Source organism: Helicoverpa zea, chromosome 19, assembly GCF_022581195.2.
Source record: "Helicoverpa zea isolate HzStark_Cry1AcR chromosome 19, ilHelZeax1.1, whole genome shotgun sequence".
NCBI lineage: Eukaryota > Metazoa > Arthropoda > Insecta > Lepidoptera > Noctuidae > Helicoverpa > Helicoverpa zea.
Window position 1 is genome coordinate 657,432 of NC_061470.1, and position 16,482 is coordinate 673,913.

The 16,482-nt window shown below is 39.0% G+C and overlaps 1 protein-coding gene across 2 annotated transcripts; it reads left to right on the plus strand.

Moving 5' to 3' along the window:
* The first annotated feature begins 673 nt into the window (after positions 1-673).
* On the plus strand, positions 674-16,401 carry LOC124639556. 2 transcript variants are annotated; one of them, XM_047176982.1, is made up of 10 exons: positions 674-952; positions 6,463-6,525; positions 6,918-7,084; positions 10,684-10,804; positions 11,114-11,235; positions 11,732-12,070; positions 12,374-12,499; positions 13,142-13,313; positions 13,930-14,016; positions 14,397-16,401. In XM_047176982.1, exons 1-10 carry the CDS (start codon positions 767-769, stop codon positions 14,487-14,489), a joined length of 1,476 nt encoding a protein of 491 aa, XP_047032938.1. In that variant the 5' UTR covers positions 674-766; the 3' UTR covers positions 14,490-16,401. The 2 variants fall into 2 exon arrangements, with proteins under 2 accessions (XP_047032938.1, XP_047032939.1); XM_047176983.1 differs by lacking the exon at positions 674-952 and adding an exon at positions 4,463-4,885.
* Positions 16,402-16,482: the final 81 nt, after the last annotated feature.

The following is a 16,482-nucleotide window of genomic DNA, read 5'->3' on the forward strand; positions in this document are numbered from 1 at the left end:
ACATATTATTATTATTTTAAACTAGCTGATCCCGCGAGCTTCGTATCGTTCAAACCTTCCCTGGACCTCTACAAACATTTTAAAACCAAAATTAGCTCAATCGGCCCAGCCGTTCGCGAGTTTTAATCAGACTAACGAACAACAATTCATTTTTATTTATATAGATAGATTACTCGATGACGATGAGCACATTATTATAAAAATCGGTACCTTATTGTGTATAAACTCGTAGCTGTAGATATGTAGGTATAGTTTGTAAGATAGGTATTATTGGCTGTGTAAGTGGTAAATTAATTTAAGATGGAAATACTGAATTTTGTAATTTATTGAATAAAAATAAACGAAACAATATAGTTTAATGAAAGTGCAGTTTTATTATGGTTTTATTCAACTCCAAATCAAAATATAACTTTAAAATGAATTTCAAACAAACCAGTGTTTCAATTTGAACTGTTTCTGCTATTATGTTTTACGTTTTCATCGCACACGTGAAATACTATCGGTCTATTTTTGAGCTATAATAAAAATGTAGTTAACTTCTTCGCTCTCTGCGTAATAATAATTCACCACTTGTGTGATATCCGAACGCGCCTTATTGACATTGACAGCGGACGTCAGTTGTCTGTCATCTCGTGCGTGACGTTTGTTCGTCTGATCACCACTCACCAGTTTATCAAGCTTCGCCATTAACTCGCAAATAGTTGTGATTGCAGGATCTGATCCTGCCAATATTGTGTTGTTAGGGTGCTAAAAGTGTGGTGAAGTGATGGGGAACCACCACAGTCACGAGACTAAGGTCGGTGGGGAGCAATCGGGCAGTGGCACCAGCACGCCGCGAGGCTCGCAGCGCGGCGCTGGCTCGCGCTCGGGCTCCGGCGGTGACTTGCAAGGCTTGGCGGAGGCCAAGGAGAAGGCGCCGCCGTCTATGGTGCCCGTGGAGAAGCTCGGCAAGGTGAGGATGCACTCGAGTGTGCGGTTAATTGGCGAGGGTCATCGTCAGGGTTACGTTGACGTTTCCTGTTGCTGTTTGTTTTGATTCGCGTTGATAACGATCGTATCGGTAAATCTCAGACGTTTGACAGATCGGGATTGGGTCGTCGACTGATTGAATCACGGAATGTTTTCAGAATATCAACGTGACTAATGTGTTAGTTGCTAAAGATTTGTAAATATGTATGATTGTAATGCGAGCGCTTTTTGGAGACGTCTCGTATCATCGTAGTTAAGTGTTATTTATGAGTGCTAGATAAAGATGATTCATAAAGATTCTGCAAATGTTCTTTATCTAAAGCTGGTAGGTTTTCTTCAAACAAAAGAGAATGATCATGATCCTAACTAGGAATAAAAACGATTACACTTGGCAATGTACAAGGCTGTTTAGTGTTTGTATTGAAACAACAGAATGAATGTTGTCTATGACTTGTAAATATTGTACAAAGACTCCTGGTGAACTTGACCTTGGTCAACAGCCTCCTGAGGTTGTTGTTGTGACCTCAGGTGCCAAGGTTGTCTACAATTGTGGATTCATTTCAACTTTGCGAAATCATAATGATTTATAGCTAAGTAGAGTTTCTACTTAATATTGTAAAAAATGAATAAGTAAGTAGGTAATTATTTATTTATTTATATGCTTTGCTGTTTATTTTAAGTCATAAATTTACCCATGAGAAAATAAATCTTCTTATATAACTGACATTAAATAACAATAAGTAGCTTGCCTTACCATTAAATATTAACTGCCATATTTTTTGGGAATAAAATGTTATTTCTTTATAAGTCAAAGTCAAAATAAAGACTATGAAAATTTCCAAACAGCGATAGATCCTATTAATAATTTGACAGTAAATCTATAAGATTTATGCTTCTGACCTCAATCAATGAGATGTAAGACAAGCCCCAGTGGAATGTTCCCGTCGCTCTATGATGTAAACTGTCAGTAATTGGCGCCCCAATCATAATTACATGCATTGAGTGTGAATATAGAGTGGCTTCAGCGGGCAGAATAACACAGAAGGTTTACCTATGTAAACAATAGTAATGTGAAAGATCTTAGGAAATCTTTTATCTTGAAGCCAATATATAAATTAATTAGCAACAAAACTTTTAAAATATCTTCTAAAATGTTAACTAAGGCAAAAGTAACTTTTTAGGTAAAGGAAAATATCCAGCTTCTGACTTAACATCAAAATATCCAGCTTCTGACTTAACATCAAAATATCCAGCTTCTGACTTAACATCAAAATATCCAGCTTCTGACTTAACATCAAAATATCCAGCTTCTGACTTAACATCAAAATATCCAGCTTCTGACTTAACATCAAAATATCCAGCTTCTGACTTAACATCAAAATATCCAGCTTCTGACTTAACATCAAAATATCCAGCTTCTGACTTAACATCAAAATATCCAGCTTCTGACTTAACATCAAAATATCCAGCTTCTGACTTAACATCAAAATATCCAGCTTTTGACTTAACATCAAAATATCCAGCTTCTGACTTAACATCAAAATATCCAGCTTCTGACTTAACATCAAAATATCCAGCTTCTGACTTAACATCAAAATATCCAGCTTCTGACTTAACATCAAAATATCCAGCTTCTGACTTAACATCAAAATATCCAGCTTCTGACTTAACATCAAAATATCCAGCTTCTGACTTAACATCAAAATATCCAGCTTCTGACTTAACATCAAAATATCCAGCTTCTGACTTAACATCAAAATATCCAGCTTCTGACTTAACATCAAAATATCCAGCTTCTGACTTAACATCAAAATATCCAGCTTCTGACTTAACATCAAAATCAGTTCAAGATAGTTTCCCTTTAAAAGTAATAGAACTACAGGCACACAATAAATCCAACAGTCAGTCAATCTTAGAACACCCCACATATTTGCCACGGGCCAAAAACTTAAAATCTAAAGCATCTGCTGTATGCAATCAAAAATGCGTTTTTTTGGCAATTAATGAAAATCTTAAGAACACTCAGTGATCAGGGACATATCAAATGAGGTTGATGAATATTGCAATTTATTTATTAAGATCATGTCTAGAATGCCTGTGCCCCGGTAGCAGGTAGGTGTGCTAAATGACATCTAATTTATCACAACAGAGCAAATAGACACATCCTGTACCAGATGTGTTGAATATTTCTGTCTTGCAGACCATTAATATAATTACTGTAGTGGTCTTAGTACAATGAGAATTATTTGAAATTAACTACTGAAAGTTTATGAGACGTTTCTTGTACTTCTGAGTTCCAGTTTATTGAGCATTTAGTAGCTGTGTTGTGGATGGAAATTAAACTTTTTGATTAGGACAAATATCATGTTTGATGTCAGTGTTGCAATATTTTTTGTAATATGTATAAGACAACTTATATTGCATCTATGTAGAAAGTTACTAAAATTGTTATATTTTATGAGGCTTAATTTTAGGGTTCCCTACTCATTTAGCCACGCATTTAGCAGACAATTCTAATCTTCCCGGATGAATACATATGTAAGTTAATGTGGGTAAATGTCATAACAAGCACGAAATCAGATAATTAAAGAAGATTGGCCACTATTGCCAGTTCGCAACCCAAAACACGACGTCTTACCTGTGACCGTAATATTAGCACGCATTACTGCCGGCTATCATGTGACGGTATCACATGACGGCCGACCGCCGACTCCAATTGATACAGATGCACTAATTGTCGGCGACGCTGTCACGCAGCTAATTACTTTATCGATTATTTACATTCAATCGATTAATTTGTATAAGGAACTTAGTACGACGTGAAGTCTGTCTTTGCAAATGAATCGAAGATATTTAGCTTCGTTGCTGTAAGGAACTCATATAGCATAGCTAGCTGTTTCGAATAATGTGGAAGTTACCCTTTCTGTTTGAGGTGGTAAATCATCAAAGGACGGAAAGCGAGCCACTCATTACCTACGGCGGACGCAAGTCTTTTGACACCTGACGCTCATGGTGTCACTCACTACTACCGGAGCTTCCGGGATGAGAGGAAAACTATTTCAAAGCGTTTGAGCGTCTTCATGACGTAAAACTCGCAATAGTCCCGCGTTGTTCGCTACTTTAGCAGGTAATGGCCCAATAGCCTAAGAAAACCTGTTCTTTTTGATCCACCACTACACACAGTTCTTACCTACTACGACGCATTAACGCTCAGTATTTACCAGGAATTCTTACCGCCTGCAGTTCTACTCAATAAGTTAAAGTATAGATGTGGTCAGGACCGCAGAAGGCTTATCCAGCCGTTGTGAACATGTCACATACATCCTACACACGGAAATTATTCGTTTTCCTGCCGATTTTAGATCCAACAACAAAAAATCTGGACACGTAATCGATTTAATCGGAATCGTGTCCACTATTACCTGCCATCACTATGAAATATCTTAATGTTTGTTAATATCGAGTAATTCGGCCGTGACAATCTTATCAGGCGTGCGTCGATAGATAGCCGTGATTCCATGCCCTCGCGACTGCCACTCACCACTCTGTTTATGTGGATAAATAAATACATTGCGTAAACTATACTCATAATAGTGGCACTAAGAAAAACTTTTGTAATCCAAAGAGTTAAGCCGTAACTCCGAGGTATTTTCAAGTTAAAATAACCGCAGAATCTATATGTAAAACAATCGTTTGAAACAATACAAGTGATAAAATATATAAACAATACTGAACCTTTTTGCGTGTGTTTAATTTTTTAAATAATAGATAGCTGTGAATGACTGAGGAGTAATAAGTAGAAGTCTGCGTGACAATGGATCAGTGGCAGAGCTTGGTGAAGAACATGCGGTTCTCCATCGTGGGCATACAAGTGAGCAGGATCAAGAACAAGAAAACTGCCTCTCCTACGTGTAAAGTACGTATATTTGCTGAAGACAGGTAAACACAAGAAGCTCGAAAGGGCAACTGTGAAGCTAGGAACAGCAAAATACATAAACGAAGTCCCAGAAGTCAAATGAATTCGCTAAAATCTGTCGTGAATTCAGCTAATTTAATTCCTCCCATAGCTTTTTATAGCTAGAGGAAATGAAACGTCAATAAACACCAAATGTATAATATTCCGCGCAGACAGGTGGCGTAGGTGCGGCCTTATTGCTTTTGGGAAACTTTACTGTTTCAGCTAGGAATGATGACGTTATCACATAAACAGTATTACCAATCGCAGTAAATAATTTAGGTACGTCAGTAAAATCTCCATTTCCTCAATAGTATGAGAGAAGTTTTTGATCCGTATCAGAACATATTCAGGACTCCGTTGAGCTCATAAGTCCGTTTTTGGCAGATTTAAATAACAAAATTTTGATATTTTTGTTCAAAATTGCTGTCATTATTATGTTTATCAACTAAAAGCTATGATGGATGGCCCTTAATCGTTGTTAATGACTGATAGCGAACCGATATTTGCACATGCACTCACTTAGATAAAGCAATACCATTCAGCATTGATTTTCAGACTGTCTGTATTTCTAAATCTGTATAAAGAGGTCAACAAGCGAACATCCGCAGAATAAAGATGGAAGTAGGAAATGATAGTTTAACACAGTTGCTCCACAAAGTGGCTTTCTCCGCTCCAGCGGTGCACGTTTCCACGGTGTGACGTCGCAATCAGCTGACTAGCGCGTTTCCATTGTTTGACGTGACGCCACAACATAATCTAGTGTAAACCGAACGTGGCGTAGCGTGCACTTGACATAAATCACCAATATCACCATTAAGCTATTAAGACGCTCGGATTATAAACAGATTAGGCTGTAATGGCTATCGGTAATGTGGAATATAAAATGTTTATTTTTGGATTTACCAGCTTAGCGAGCGCCATATGCTTTTATTTTATTACAAAAAGAATATACCTACATCTGAAGATGTTTACACACAGTAGCCTTGAGTGCGGTCGGATAGTGGTATCGCTAATAAAAATTGGATAACTCCTGTCCGTCTAGGACACTACACTCTCATTCTTCGCATTCTAATATCGTCCCGTAAGAGCATTTCAATATTCATACACTGTATGTTCTTTTCTTGATGTAGATTTAATGTATGATTACAACCTGTGAATCATATTCCCCCCTAAACAACCTCCTCGGCGTTACACATTTTAGCACATTTGGAGTTGTTGATCTTGCGCGGATATACCTAATTGTTTTTTTACGTATATACACGTTTGTGCGCAAGTTGCGTGTCAATTTGTATTGCCTGTAAAATATATTAACGCTCTATTGAAATTTTGCACTATTTTAAAATACGAGCCGGATATATGATGTTTACCTTAGTATATTGTATATCTCCTTAAGTAAATATGGAATTTAGAGCGTCACTAAAACAGGAAAGAACCTTGATTGATAAGACTAAGTTATGCTTTGTGATCCTACTTTATTACGAAGGACGGCAATCCTCTTTTCCAATCTCTATTTAAATGAAAACTGTTTGTTGCAGTTGCTGGTGCAGAGGTCACAGAAAGAAGATGGAGTTAATGGTGTCACAGAGAAATCCTTCACAGTGAGTAACAAACGTATTCTACCTAGCGATGACAGAACACTGAAGTTCTATAAGTACCTTGTAGTAGGATAAGTAAATCAAGTGCCATTCAGAGTGTAGTTCCGAGCATATTACGCATTCCCTTTGCGCGACTCAAGCGATGTTCTAAAAAACTATCCACTTTGGCAAGAACCACTATATACACAATATACTTTCAAATGGGCTATGAGAGTGAAGGAATAATGAGTGCACCTGTGTCTGCGCAAATGCTTGTGCAGTGTGCAGTTGTGCACTACAATATGTCCTGCGCAGTTGGCTAATCTCCTTATATGACAACAGCCGCCATAGCCTTACTTTCAAGACCCCTTGTCGTATTGTTGCCTGACCCACAAACCTCTGGCTGTGATCTCCAGAAGTACCTGTTCCCGATGTACCCGGAGCTGGCGCGGCAGTTCTTCCGGCACATCCACCGCGCCGCTAAGTGCAAGAACAAGCACATCCCGCTCACCGCCTTCCGACAGCAGTGCGAGAAGATCCTTGCCATGCTCGACGACGCGCTCATCATCGAGACATATGTCAGGTAACCGATGCATAGCCAAATAATCGAAGGTATATATCTAGAGAATCTAGAAAATAACAATAATTCAGAGACATTGTGCAGACACAATTTCTCTGAATTATTGCTCAATATGGAAATATCAAAGACTAGCCGTTTTCCCGCGGTTTTACCCGCGTCCCGTGGTAACTACTGCCGGTACTGGGATAAAATATAGCCTATGTTACTCGTGGATAATGGGGTCGTTCGTCGTTTCGCCCCACAAGCGATTGGCACCGCGGTGCCAATCGACGAAGCACAATTTTTGAATGGGTGGATTCGCACCACAGATTTTGTTTTGTTTTATTCGGGGCGAATGGCCCAAGATATCTTAAGCATAGGTCGATTGGCACCACTTAGCAAAACATTTGGTTAACTCATTTCGAATATTGTCAATTACAATTATTTATTTGTACTGTCGCTACGAAAATTGACATCATATACCAGGAGAGCAGAAGTGTAAATGTGAGTGAATTGTGTTGAAAAGGATTAGGGGGGGAAACCAAGGGAAGGTTCATTAACAGTTGGCTAGTAAACTCAGCCTAAAATGCACGGGCCAGATTACCATGAGAAGAAAGTAACGTTGGTAAATCGTCCCATTTTAATTAATTTCCTGAAATCTGGTAGTTGTGAAAATTTTCACAGCTCAAAATCATCAGGAGGCCAAAAGACTTAGATCTTTTTCATAATTTTCATCAGAAATATTATAAGTAAAAATATTCTTATCCATTATTTACGTTTTGCTTCAAAATTGAGATTATTTTAACGTATCATGGGTACTAGGAGTTCAGCATTTTAGACAAAGTCATCCTCATCCTCCGAGCCTTTTCCCAACTATGTTGGAGTCGGCTTCCAGTCTAACCGGATGTAGCTGAGTACCAGTTCTTTATAAGGAGCGACTGCCCTATCTGACCTCCTCAACTCAGTTACCCGGGCAACCCAATAAATACCCTTTGGTTAGACTGATTTGATTTGAAGGCGCATAGACAAGATGGCGACGGTGATAGAAGTTTTGCATCGAATGATCCGATTCGTTAAAATAAAGAATTGATTAATAATTTTATAATAATAATACAGGGCATCTGAGGCGGATGACGGGGAGTAGCGACCCCGCGGGGCTATATATCCGAGTGCTCCAGGGAGAGTATACTATCCCCATCTCCGGCCTGCCGGAGTGAAGCATGACGGGGGATAGGTCTCCCGCCTCTTGGCTTGCCTTCATCGGCCGGTCAGAGTGGAGTCGCTAGAGCAGGGTTAGCAGCCCGCTCGGAGGGTAGGTGCCTCGTGGTAAATGGCGAGTGGGCCGGTGATGCTGGACCCACAGGGAGCGCGTGATCTGCGTTTAAAGTCCGCCGAGGTATCCTCACCCTTCAGCCGCTCATGTACCTGTTGCCCTCTTGTTGCTATTCAGTGACTGATTCCCGGGGGCCCAGTAAGTGAGTTGGCGAGTCTCCACCTGCCATTTTTACGTTGTTGTCAAATAAGTGAGCTCTAAAGTTATAGTTAAAATACTTCTGATCAGGCATTACGGACTTAGAATTCATGTGTTGAAAGTTAGTACAAATTAACTTCCATGTCGCGATTCAAAATATCCCGCCGATCAACGGTAAAGACATATGTCAAAACCTTGTCGAGCAGAGGGGTTAATTCTACGTCGGTAAAATTATGGTCTCCGAGTAATGGTAAGCACAGTAAGTTTCCAGTTAACTGAGTTGTAATGTGATTGTTGCATTCAACAAGTCGTTTTATATTACCGACTTATTAACTGAGTTTTTTTTTAATGAAAATTATGAAAAAGATCTAAGTCTTTTTGCCTCCTGACAATTTTGAGCTGTGAAAAATTTCACAACTACCAGATTTCATGAAATTAAGTAATGGGTGCTTATGCTTTTTAACTTCGAAAATATTCTGAATTTTGTTATATTATATTATATTTAGCTATTCCACGCGGTTTCACAGACGCCCCGAGGGATTTACTTCAGGTATTTTATGCTGCCCTAGTACATTGTAAGATAACACTGGGTACTAGAAAAGTTCAAAAGTTCAGATACAATAATGCATTTTTTCGGTTTTGAAGTACACCACTTGGATAAAACTTCAGTAGGTGATGATACTACACTGAAAAATTTATAATAAAAACTGCTTATCTTCTTTGCTGCAATCACCCTTTCAAAAAAAGAACTGTTCCATATTGTGGGGCGAATCGACCCATTCCAAATGGGTAGTTCGTCGATTGGCACCGCGGGGCGAATCGACCCATTCAAAAATTGTGCTTCGTCGATTGGCACCGCGGTGCCAATCGCTTGTGGGGCGAAACGACGAACGACCCGGATAATGTAGCTTTCGAATGGTGAAAGAATTTTAAAAAACGGTACAGTAGTTTATGAGCCTATTCATTACAACCAAACAAACAAACAAACAAAGTTTTCCTCTTTATAATATTAGTAAAGACTAGCTGACCCAACAAACTTCGTATCGTTTGCCTAAACCTTCTCTAGACCTCTACAAACATTTTAAAACCAAAATAATCCAAATCGGTCCAGCTATTCTCAAGTTTTAGTGAGACTAACGAATAGCAATTCATTTTTCTATACAAATGGGAATATTAAATATACCTGCCATTCATTTATAAGGTGGAATGAAGCTGACCACAGTGGGACCAGAGCAGAATTTGGTGCAAGATTTTTTACTCGGACAAACTTTGTAAAACTTTACATATATTAAGATGTAGGTAAATGCGTTAATAATAACAGTTGCAGATTAGAATCGCATGTATCCTATCAGAATTACGGAAACAAACATCCGCCATGACTCATCACTTAGCTACTTTGATGTCTAGACTTGTCGACTTTAAAGTACATACCTACACCTATTGCTAACTGAACCAACTAGGTAAATCATTTATAGAAATAATGTACAGTCTTTACATTTATCAGTTTTGCGTATAAAAACGTACACCTGTCTATTGATGTCCAACGTTACACCGTCTGCATTGTGCCTCAACATCTGTCAAATGGTTAAACTTACAACAATTGCCTTCAGTTGCTTTTGTTTCGCTTCATTCACTCTTGAAGACAATACGACACAAATAACTGCAAGGTCGTTATATCAGATTCGGTTTAGTTCGATATTTGTTCACTTTACAAGACAACAATGCCTTTTGCAAAAATTTTGGAATTCGCTGTCGCAAAAGAACAGACTGACCAGGTTGAAGAGGCTTACCTGGCTAGGACTAGGAAATTCGCCATGGCTAGTATAAAAAATTGACACACTAACATTAGGAGAACCCTAACGGGTCTCACTTGTCTTGACAGCAGAAACTAATGAAGTTTGAAGAGTATCAAAAACACGTAATGTTATACACGACAATTTATGCAGAAATAACAGATCCTCACATACATAAATCATGGCCTATATTAAGGCCGCTACGTAACATAAAATAAGAAAAAACAATGAGTAACAGCGAAAAGACGCCCTTATTTGTAAGCCTATTTATTACATGGGCGTGCTCATAACGCTCACTACGGTAGATCCGCCACAAAGGTTTTAAAACTATTAGTTCAAGTGTCCGTTCCGTTTGTCAGGATGTTCGCTGCGGAGACGGACGACAACATGGTGATGCCGGAGGGGCTGCGCAGCCTGCTGTACACCAGCTACAAGCTCTCCATGGACCACTACCCCGAGGGCCCGCAGACCTGTCTCATGGTGAGGTCACATCATTACAAATACTACTAACCAATAGTGTTTCCTCCTTCATATCATACATCTTTTTATCATCTATCTCTCCACTATGTCAAATGTCGATGCCCAATTATATTCATCACTCTCTTTCTCTCTCCAATTTCTTCGGTGAATGCCAACATCACCTTTTCAACTGCAGTCCAATTACCTCAACTCTTCTGTCTGATGTTTTCTCCTATACATTTAACCAACCCTGTTATTCCATTCCTGTTATATGAGCTTGCATTACTTTGAGGTGTTATGTGATGCTATAATAGAAGTGAATGTATGCAGATCAACAAGACGCTATCATCGGTGGTGAACGGGTGCTTCAACAACAAGGACATGCACAGCGTCGGCTTCGTGGTGCGCTGGCTCGAGGAGCACTGCCACAGGCTCATATTCCCTGTACATAGGTGAGGTATTTAGTTGCTTTTTGCATTGCAAATATATAATTTATTACAGGTACAGAAATTGGATGTATCAGGCATTTTTTAAACTAATTCACAAGTATATTATTGCAAGTTTTTTCATCCGCAACATTGCAAACCATGTGGCAGCACGTGTGATTTCATCTGTCAAATGAGAAGATAAAAAAAATAATCGGTGGATGTATCCCTACTAATATTATAAATGCGAAAGTAACTATGTCTGTTTGTTATGCTTTCACGTCTAAACCATTGAACTGATTTTAATAACATTTGGTACAGAGATAGAGTTGACCTTAAGAAAGAACATAAGATAGTTTTTATCCCGGATTCTTGAAGAATTCTCTTGGAAACGCGGTATAAGCGAACACTACGCGGGCGAAGCCGCGGGCGGAAGCTAGTTAGCTATATTTTATAAAGGCGACATTCAAGATCTTCTTTTCAGCCCATATAACAAATATGTTTTTTTCTACTCCCTACTTAGATACTGCGTCCACATGCTAGCCACCCGTCACCGGGACATCGAAGCCTCAGTAGAATCGAGCGGCTCCGGCGCCGGCCTGGAACTAGGGACTCCGGTCCTGGAGCGCGGCAACTGGGCGGCTGGGAGTGCCCTGCTCCCAGTGTCCGTGGCGTGGCTGCTGGCGGGCACGGCGCCGGCGCTGTACTCGCGGCCGGTGGCGGCGCCGGGCGCGGGGCTGGCGTCGGCGGCGTGGCTGGCGCGGCTGGTGTGCGCGGTGCCGTCGCACTGGGTGCCGCTCTATGCCTCCAGGGATCATGGCTTAGGGGCGAACCGGTTCTTGCATCATACGCTGGCGTATAGGTATGTGGGTGGAGTTGGTTGTAGTTTTTCTTTTGTTTTTGTTTAATTGATTTGATATTTTTGCACTAATTCAACATATTATTTGTATGATTGTGACCAATATTTCCTCATCTCCCCGTGTTTAATATAAACTGCTCTGTAGGTAATATTTTTGCATTTAACCTTCTAAAAATGCATCATGTTCCTCCAGGGACACTAACTTTTGAATGGGAATCACAGAAATTTAAACTTATAACGCCAGAAGACTTACAATTTTCCTTGCTAATAGCTTGGTAATTGCCATTATATTATCTTGTCCTTCAGAGGTCCGACGCTGGTGCTGGTACAAGCCGGCACCCTGGTGGTGGTGATATGCGCGGCGGCGGAGTGGCGCGAGACGCACCAGTACTGGGGCTCGCAGGACTGCGCCCTGCTGCAGCTCATGCCCACGTCAGTATGCCCTGAAGATAGATCCAAGGGTTGACAAGCTCATAGGATACTGTCTTCGGAATTTTATATAAACTTCTTAGGGTCCGTTCAAACAGAACGGCTCGGAAAGCAGAGCCATTCTTAACACATTGAAAATTGAGTATTTAGTATTTGAAGTAAGGTTTATTTTTGCATGCGCACTTCTTTTGTCATTAAGAATGCTCGAATGCGCTCGGTGTGAAATAATAAGAGGTATCGTGTATTTTTTCTTGACGTTTGGCTCCGATTGCATGCTCTTTAATGCTCGCGCAGCCGATCGGCTCCGGTCTGTGTGAAAAGAAAAATGCACGCCGATGCTAACCGACCAGGTCTATCTGAACGGACTCTTAGTGTGCTGATGCGCAAAGAGTATGGCGCAATATTTTATGATCCAAAGAATAAATTGCTTACCTAGGAGTTATATCCCCTTTAGTTAAGTAACAATAACACATCATACTTTCAAATTGTACACTTAAAAAATATTGGTCTCACTACAAAAACTTAAACATGTGTCAAACACTTGTCTAAAAAAGTGTGGCTGCATAATGTTTTAGCCTCAATAATCTTATGTCACAACTACTATTTTTATGGCAAAATGTTCAATACAAGCTTTCTAATGTGCAGGTTCGCTGTGGTAGAGAAGGCGCCGAAGATGTTGTACCTGAACACGTGCATCCGCGGGTACCCCAAGGGGCTCCGCGCGGGCTCGGACCCGCGCAAGCCGCTGCTCAGCATACCGGAGGACTTCGACTCGCTCGTCTTCAAGGGGGTGCCCTACGAGCTGCAGTCTATTGAGGTAACTACAAATATTTACTCACACAGAACATGTCACAAAGCATTTATTAAAAAATAATCTAAAAAACAGCACTTTTAGAACATCAAAATTAGGTTAGTTAAAACCTTATGAACATTATGGAACACAATAAATGAATATGAAATTACATGATACAGCCCCCAAAGACACCCGCCCTTTAACATTTTCTACGTGTTTTTATTGGGAAGAAGTGTCAGTTTTGGCTGTAACCAAATTACTCAATTGCCTCCTCTGCTTAATATAGGTGTATACTGTTTTATTTCAAAAGTTAGATCTATTTCTGCCCATCATAAAGTAAACAAGTTGAAAAACCTATTTGTAAATTCATATTCTCTTATTAAATTCATAATTAAACTATGTATTTATGTTGTAGTTTACGTATATAAAACGGATGTAATATTTGAGCAGCCGTTAAATAGTCTTGAGACTGTAAGGCTTACAAATATAATCATCGGCAAGGATATTGAGCCCTGACCTTCACCTGCGCAGGAGCGATTTATTGCCTTAAGTGTACAGTGCGCAAAGTGATCCCCACTCTCCCGCCGAGAGCTCATTATCCGTGCCGATATGGCTAAGGCTTACATGTGTATGTCCGCAGGTGTGGGGCTGCGGCGACACGGCGTCGCGGGAGACGCAGCTGGAGATCAAGAAGTGGCAGGTCAAGGAGGCCGAGCGACAACGACATGTACGTGCACTTTATACTTCCAAGCATTGGACACATAACAACCAAGTTTTATAAATTCAGTTCGGAAACTAGTTATACTTGAAATGCGCTTCTAAAATTCATGTTTCTACTCCACGGTGTACGGAACAACGGACGACTCGCGCTTCACTCGTTTTATTTTACCCTGGCGTAGCAAAACGCCATTTCAACTTTAATTCAATTTCAAAATCTTTATTGCAAACTTAGTAGGTATAAAAGCATCCTACTTAAAACTCTCGTGCTTAAAACTTAGTTGCCTGTTAAGGCATTGCAATATATGTACATATATTTTTTTATGTTTGTTTTATAAATAAACCAACTTCAATTTATATAGTTCTCAAATTATATTTTTCAACTTCTAGGTGAAGCTGTCGGCTGCCGACTGGATCGAGCATCCCGACAGATACCTCCTGGAGCTGGCCGGTCGGCCGCAGTACAACAACTCGGCCAGCTAGTGATGTCACTCTCGGCCAACTAGTGATGTCACATACTCGGCCAGCTAGTGATGTCACACACTCGATAGTTAGTGATGTCACCTCGACACAGTGCTAGTGACGCGCCTTAAACCTCGGACTATACTTGTAACCACTTATATGTCGGTAACTCATTATTAAGGCATACGGTGGTATAGCCCAAGTGACTAGTGATGTACACTGCGGTATCGATAGTCGCAAGTGTTGAACGCTTTACTACGTAAGTAGCGCACAAATGTGCCGTCTATCATATCATACATTTGCTATTGTTTTTCGACCTTTCTATCGATTTTTATTCAGAATGTCTAATTTATAGGGCCCAAATTATCCCTTGAAATCATGTCTTATTTGTGCACTTTTCAACAATGTGCTTTAGGAAATTAAAGCCATAGGACCTAGTGGATCTATCCTACTATATATTTATGTTTAGCGGTGCTTCAAAACTTGTGTGAATTGTTTGTGAATCGAAAATGCACAGTCAAGTCGTTTATTGCACTTCTATGTTACAATCTTCGACACGTACTTATTGTTCGTACTTAAACCTTATTTATTTCACCTCTGTATCTATCAACTTAGTAATTTAAAAACTTTAATTCTTATTATTTAACATTGTCTCGCTTGTTTCCTCAAAACTAATAAATCTTTGCTAAATAAAAACCTTTTTACAGAAAATCATAATGTTGCTCAAAGAAAATTATATTTTCGTATGAAAACATTGCTTCATTTATATGTAATGTATCAGGCTGGGAGCCCAGGCGATTTTGAAGTGCCTTTTTCATATTTTATCAGTTTTTCAACGAAATCTAAAACAGGATTGATTTATCAGATTGAATTCGGCCTTAAAAATGTAGTAGTCTTATATTTTATGATAAGCCTTGCCTGATAGAAGAAAAATATTTTTATTGTAACACATGAATTATATAACAAGTTATTATAAATTGAACTCATAATATTTGTATTTATAATTAAGTATGGGTTTGTATTCAAAGCCTAAACATTTTGATATTGAAGCTCACTAATATTATATCGTTATTATAAAGTACCTACAAGTTGCTTTTAACATGAAAATGAATTTGCTCATTCAACAGTCATCTACATAAGGCCTTTTAGATACAGATGCATTTTACTGTATGATACCAAACAATATAACTGACTGGTAGAATGAAAACATGTTTGATAATGAATAGAGCACGAACTTATTAAGAAGCATTTGACGCAAGCTTCATATTAGTTGTATATCGTTATTCGTTCCTATTGTATAAGCCATATTCGCGAGTCACTTAGGATCTATGTAATTCTCATAAACGGTATTTTGTTATATTATAAATGGACCAAAATGTTAAAATAATATTGTATTTAAATGGTAAGCAGCCAGTTTATGTGTAAATGTAATATGTTGGCGTGAAACTAATCGCGATCTCAACTGTTTGGCGAAATACAAGATGGCCGCCACGAATAATTGTATTTTTAATATTTTTGAAAATTATTGATGAGATCTTATAAGTTTTAGTATGAATTTAGGTTAAAACCCGTTTTGTCATTATAACGAAGAAATGAAAAATAGTAGGACGAACAGTAAACTTATTTTAATTTAAAGATGGCGCCTGATTCGCTTGTGGACATCTCAACTGAAAATGATTCGTTGTCGTTATTGATATTATAAGAGATCGCGAGTAACATTTTATAGTGTTCAGTATAACAAGCTGTATTGCTATTTATATTGTTAAGGATTATTGTTTTATGTTAGACATCACAGGCATTAGCTTGACGTAACACGCAGTCAGTAACATGCGCTTTGTAATTGTAATATAGGTGCTATTGAATGCTTTGTAGATAGATAAGAATTTTGTGTATTATAAATGTAAATTATATTAATAAATGAAATATTTTATTATGGTCTGTTTTTTTTAAGTACCTACACTACGTCCAGCCTTCTTTATCTTCTAAAACTATTATCTCAAGGACTACCAGCCGA